Genomic DNA, 6,785 nt, shown 5'->3' on the forward strand with positions numbered 1-6,785 from the left:
TACAAGAAAACTGTAGTAAAGGAGATGTGGAAAATTGAAATCATCCTCTCTCTCTCTCTCTCTCTCTCTCTCTCTCTCTCTCTCTCTCTACACACCCACACAACCCATGAGCTTTATATAGAGAGATTGTTTTTTATATTAATCAAGCAGGAAGGGGTGGGAAGACTAATTACAATTCGACGAGTCTAGAATTACCGAAGGTTTGTAGTTGAACGAAAGGATGCTGGCGCTCCAATAATTACAGATATAAATTTGAGGTAGATGATGAAATTTTCCGTGAATGTATAGCCATATGCTAAAAGTAATTGTAGAGATTACTGCTTGAATGTTTTATGCATTTTATCGAGATGCTGCAATTGCCTAATGCATTTTAACCCTATAATATCAAATCATAATGTGAAAATGTTTTCACAAACATGAAAAATACCTCTAATAATAGCTCAAAATTCTGTCAGGGTTTGGGGTCTTATGGTACACCTCGGTGCTCCTTTCTACTTTGGTTGTGCTTACCGAATTTCCCCGCCTCCTTTTGAAATTACTGGATCCGCGGTTGAAATTGCTTCCCAACTTAATATAAAATTACTCATCGATATCTGGTTCAATCACAGACATATATATCAATCTCTTTGTTATAACAAACGTGTTAGCTCATCTCATAATGTCTTTATTGGTATAATGATTATCATAAAAATTAGGCTTCTTCTTCTTCATCTTCTCAGCTTTAACCCATTTATATATGGGCTAGTTTTTTTATGTAAAAGTGGTCTCTATTAATTTCTGTTCGTGTTTCGTTTACGTCAACACCTTTCCAAAGCAAATCTTCCCCTACCCATCTCTTTCTTAGTCTTCCTCTCTTCCTTCTACCACGAACTTCTATCTTCAAAAAGGATTTTGATCTCGTCGTAAAAAGTGTCCATTATTTATAAGCCTTCACTCTTGTATTTTCTTTAATTCAACTACCTTCGTTAATCCTCTTATATACTCATTTCAAATCCTATCCGCCCTTGTTACTTCAGACATCCATCTCCCCATTGTCACTTCTGATGCATTCACCTTTTCCTGTGCCTTCCTCATACTTGTTATTTCTGTTCCATATAACATAGCTTTCCTTACAACCGACCTATAAAACGTTCCCTTCAATCTCATAGGAACCTTCTTGTCACAGAGAACCCCAGATGCAGACCTCCAGTTGTTCCATCCTGCCGGCATCCGACGTGTCACCTCTTGATCCATGCTTCTACTAACGTCTATTATGGACCTTAAGTACTTGAAATTTTGTACTCTCTTTATTTCTTCCCCATCCACTCTTATATTCTGTCCACCGTGCTCAGTAATAATGGCACACATATGTTCGGTCTTCTTCCTGCTTATTCCCATTCCTCGTATCCCAAATGCTGCTCTCCACCTATCCAGTTTTTCCTCTAATTCCTCCTTCCTCTCTTCACATAATATGGACCATGGCATTCCTTTTCTAAAATCTTTAATCGTTACATCCATCTCGATGTTGAAGATGAATGGGCTACGTGCGGACACCTGATGTAATCCAACTCCTATCTCGCATCTGTTTGTCTCGCCAAAACTGCTTCCCACCCTAGTATGCGCCCAGCACATCCCCTGAATAATTCTGACATACTTTACTGGTACCATCTGCTCCCTTAAACATCTCATATTGCTTGTCTTGATGTGCTGTTATATGTCTTTTCAAGGTGTATGAATACCAGAAGCAAGTCTCTGTTTTTTTTTTTTTTCTGAATTTCAACATCAACTGCCTTATGCAAGAAATTCCATCTATTTTACTGCTTCCCTCCATAAATCTTAATTGTTCATTCCCTATTTTCACTTTCTCTTTTAACCCGATATCTATCATTCTTTCCAGAGTATTAAACGTGTAAGACATTAGTTTCATGCAAATATAACTTCTGCATTCTTGAACATTACCTTCACCTTTAGATATCAGTATCAATACACTCTCCCACCACTCTTAAGTTATCTTCCCCCGTTCAAATATTTTTACCACCAGATCACACAAGATGTGTATCCCTTCTTCTCCTAGGGCTTTCCAAACTTCTACTTGAATCAAGTCAGGTCCTGCTGACTTCCCATTCCTCATTCTCTTTAAGGCTCGTAACCCCATTACCATTCCCATGTTTACTTGTCCATCATCTCTTATATTAGTCATCCATTTCCTTCATTTACAGTAGCAGTTGATTAAAATACTCCTTCCGTTTTTTCAGGATATCTTCCTACTTTTTTTACTGTATCATTCTTATCTTTATTTCGTTTAATAAGAGTGATGTCCGTTCTTTCATTTATGGTTTTTGGGAGTTTGTATTGAAAAACAGATTAAAATCAGTTCTGAGATTAATTAAATGGCTAAATTTTCCAGATAGTAATCAAGACCTAGATGCATTCTGCAATATTCTGTATATTTTAAAAAGGAATTATCGTGACATACAATGGACGACGTAGAGATTTCATTGGCTGGCAGGACATCTCAAAACTCCAGATGAGCACTAAATCTAGCGTGAAAAAGCCAAATTGGCAACATGTAAAAAATTAATGTTGCAAGTGTTCCGACAGAGCCACCTACTTTCGTACAGTCTTGCGATTAGAAGTATATTAAACTGTATTGTTGTGGCGGGATGTTAAAAAAAACAAGCCCCACACCCTGAATCACACCTACTGACAATGGTCCCACAACACAAACTTTCCCTTACTTTATCAACTGGACTCTTGGACAAAAGGACAAACAAAACAAAACATACCCTTAAAACTATATTTCCTAATACCACAATACTTAACATGGAACCATTCACAATCAAAATAATAATCACACTTACAACTAATCATAAACTTCACACTAAATATATAATAACCACCATTAAAATAATCAACGAAACCCCTAACAAAACTTAAATCACCCGCACACCAACACCCAAATAAATATGTTTATATATATTTTATAGACACCAACACTGTCTATACACACAAGCCAACTGTCTTTTATGGCACAACACCACTATATGAAACCCGAAGATTGTTTTCAATTTCCATAACGGACTTAACTCCTCGGGGTCATGGGTGTCATCGTCGTCGATATCATCATCATCATCATCCTAAATCTTAATTGTAATAAACAGGCCAGGTCGTCAACAGTTGATCAATCAAATGAGCAGTCCAAACAAAATCGTAATACAAACCAAGTCATCAACAATACATCCACTTTCAAAAAACTTGGGTCTCTCCAAAGGAGGAATCGCAGCCTGCCAAAATAAAAAAAGAAAAACACTTACGAACACTTCTAGCTAACTGAACTATCGCACTATAATCAAAGATAAATAATAAATTGTTCCTATCATTCACAATCACGACAAGCAAAGATAAACAAAACTGTACTTACTTTGAAAATCAAAAAACACTTCCACGCTGGTCGAAAATATATAAATAGTTATCCAGCACTCACACAACTGCCTTAAGCTGCAGTCAAATAAAAAAGCATTCGCTCCGAAACATTCACCACTGTCGTAACCTAACTAAAACATGTAAACAAACAATCTCATTTATACCAACAGTCTTTCTCACCACAAACGATCGTTAACCTAACTACTTTCGCTCGCTAACACAATCTCTCTCTCTCTCTCTCTCTCTCTCTCTCTCTCTCTCTCTCTCTCTCTCTCTCTCTCTCTCTCTCTCACACACACACACACACACAGGATTTGGCAAAACAAAATAAAAATAAAGCAAAAATAAATCCTCCACATTCCTCCCCCCTTACTTTGCCAAATCCTTCTCACACAACACTTACATTATTTTTTTCATAACCCAGTCGCAGTCGGGAACGGGACCTCTACTCCGAGTAACTGGGCCTCCATATACTCTCTCATTCGCTTCTTCCTTATCACAATCATTAGCTACATTAACACTATTCCTATCTAAATCCCTATCATCTAATATATCATGTACAATCATATCTACCTCGTTCTCATCTGGCCCTATAATTACACTCATTTCTGTAAACAGTTCATCCATTTCATCAAAAACATTCTCAACTTTAGCAAAAGATTCATTCATACTACTTATCATTCTCCTGTCTCTCATTCTTGCGTTATTCATTTTTTCTTTTACATCATCTAACGAAAAGCCACATACACTATAAGTATCATTCATACTCAGCCACGTTTCATCTGTATTAATACATTTATCCTCCACACTCACTTGTACATTTACACCCTTGTCATACTTTTTTCTATTCTCACTTTTACTTATAAAATTTTCCCTTTTTTCATCCTTACTTAAAACTTTCAAACGCCTCTTTTTCCTATATTCAACTAACACTAATTGTTTATTTTCCAGCCCTAACTTCTCATGCATACTAGATTCATACTTTCTCATTTCCAACCAATTATTCATCCCATTCTCACAAACATTGATCCTATTCCTTCCACATACACAGGAGGACTCACCCAGCTGAACCCTCTCACACTCTAGTTTCCCGAACATCCTGGCTGACTTATTCCCTTCTTCCTACATACCCTAGCTACATGCCCATCTGCACCACATTCAGTACACTTACCCCGCGGCTCCTTGCACATTCTAGCATAATGACCATCCTTACCACAATTACCACAAATCACATTCATACGATTACTCCTACATCCACTTGCTACGTGCCCAGTCATACCACACCGATAACACTTAATCACTTTCTCTTTCTTACAGTCGCTAATACGATGCCCTGTCTCTCCACACCCGAAACATGCTCCTAATGCCCATCTACATTCATTCTTCTTATGACCTTCCTTTCCACACCTATAACACTTTTCATTACGGACACGACTATCTGACATACCTCGATGCGCACTAACACTCCTATCCCTATTGCGCCAATTACCCTGCCTAAATCCTTCATTTGTCCTTACAGGTATTCCCACATTACTCGCCCAAACACTCCTATCTACTACATTATCAGCTACCCTCATTGGTCCTCTCAAAATTGCGTCCTTATAACTACCAAATTCTATTACACTTTCTTCCATTCCAGTTCTTACACTCACAGATTTACTTTCTTTCATGCACCTATCTAACTCATAATCCTCAACTATCTCTAGTATATCATCCCATGTCAATCTCTCTTGCGTCCACCTCATTTTCTCTTTGCGTTTCAAATTAATAAATTCACACACATTCTCAGGTACTGTTGCCAAAAACTTCCTCATTAACTCCTTATTCTCATTTATACCTTCATCCCCATACTTCTTCCTAGCTAAAGTTTCCAACCTACATACGTACATTGATATAGCTTCTCCTGCATTCATCCTTGCCTCATCAAAATCATTCTTACGCTTATACTTAACACTCCCTTTCATACGTTTTACCTGCTCAATTATTCTCGTTTTCACACTTTCATAATCAACGTCCCCTACACTCATTATCACTCCATACATCGTCAACAAATACCCAGTCAAATATTCTCCTAACTCCCTAGCCCAAACTCTTTTACTATCACCATACTTATCCTGACAATACCTCTCATACTCCTTGAAAAAATCATTTACATCCCTACTGCTATGCTCATTGAACCTTTCACACCGAGGTACCTCTCTCATAAACACAGTCTTACACACATCACGTTCATTCTCACTGCTATCATCACTGTCTACTCCCTTGTTACCTTCTTCCTCATTCGAATATAATGAATCCACTTCCACACTTAAATTCCTATCCTTAACCATTCCCTTCTTACCCTTTTTCTTACTTACCACTTTCACCCATTCACGATCGTCCTTGCTATCAGCCTGATACTTTTTCTTCTCTTTCTTCACATCACTTTTACCTTTCCTTTCATCTTTCCTCTCCCCTTTCTGTTCATCCTTACTATGCCTAATTCCCTTATCTTCAATATCACCATCACTATTACTACTATCACTATCACTTCCTTTCCCATTATCACCTACCTTAACCTTCTCTTTCACTACCAACCCATTACCCGAAGCTGAGGACACTCCTCCGACTGCACCTTCACCCATTATAGTTTTCATCATCCCCATGACTTGCCCCATCATATCTTCCATTCGTTTCTCCATTCGTTCTTCATTCTCTCGCATCCTCATCTCAACACATTCTTCCACTCTCTCTACTGTCCCCTTTAACTCCCTAAGCTCCTTCTGCATCGCCGCATTCTCCCAGTTCAACCTCTCATTCTCTATTAGCAACCTCTCCTCACGCTCCTTACTCAGCCGCAATTCCTCCTTCAGTAACTTGTTCTGCTCTTCCATTTTTCATCAACCTTAATCCTAAATTCTTAACCTAATTCCGTCCTTCGTCCAACAGTCCAGCTTCTATCCCACCTCAGCAGCCCCACGTTGGGCGCCAAAATAATGTGGCGGGATGTTAAAAAAAACAAGCCCCACACCCTGAATCACACCTACTGACAATGGTCCCACAACACAAACTTTCCCCTTACTTTATCAACTGGACTCTTGGACAAAAGGACAAACAAAACAAAACATACCCTTAAAACTATATTTCCTAATACCACAATACTTAACATGGAACCATTCACAATCAAAATAATAATCACACTTACAACTAATCATAAACTTCACACTAAATATATAATAACCACCATTAAAATAATCAACGAAACCCCTAACAAAACTTAAATCACCCGCACACCAACACCCAAATAAATATGTTTATATATATTTTATAGACACCAACACTGTCTATACACACAAGCCAACTGTCTTTTATGGCACAACACCACTATATGAAACCCGAAGATT

General features: G+C 38.0%; 1 protein-coding gene across 1 annotated transcript; it reads right to left on the minus strand.

The window, feature by feature from the left end:
- Positions 1-987: 987 nt before the first annotated feature.
- Positions 988-1,668, minus strand: LOC137636353 (uncharacterized). The gene has a single exon (XM_068368768.1). It carries the CDS (start codon positions 1,666-1,668, stop codon positions 988-990), a length of 681 nt encoding a protein of 226 aa, XP_068224869.1.
- Between the last annotated feature and the right edge of the window lie 5,117 nt (positions 1,669-6,785).

Source organism: Palaemon carinicauda, chromosome 3 (assembly GCF_036898095.1).
Source record: "Palaemon carinicauda isolate YSFRI2023 chromosome 3, ASM3689809v2, whole genome shotgun sequence".
Taxonomy (NCBI): Eukaryota; Metazoa; Arthropoda; class Malacostraca; order Decapoda; family Palaemonidae; genus Palaemon; species Palaemon carinicauda.

Coding starts and splice junctions, on each gene's coding strand:
- LOC137636353 (XM_068368768.1), bottom strand. CDS start 1,668: ATGAGATGTTTAAGGGAGCAGATGGTACCAGTAAAGTATGTCAGAATT.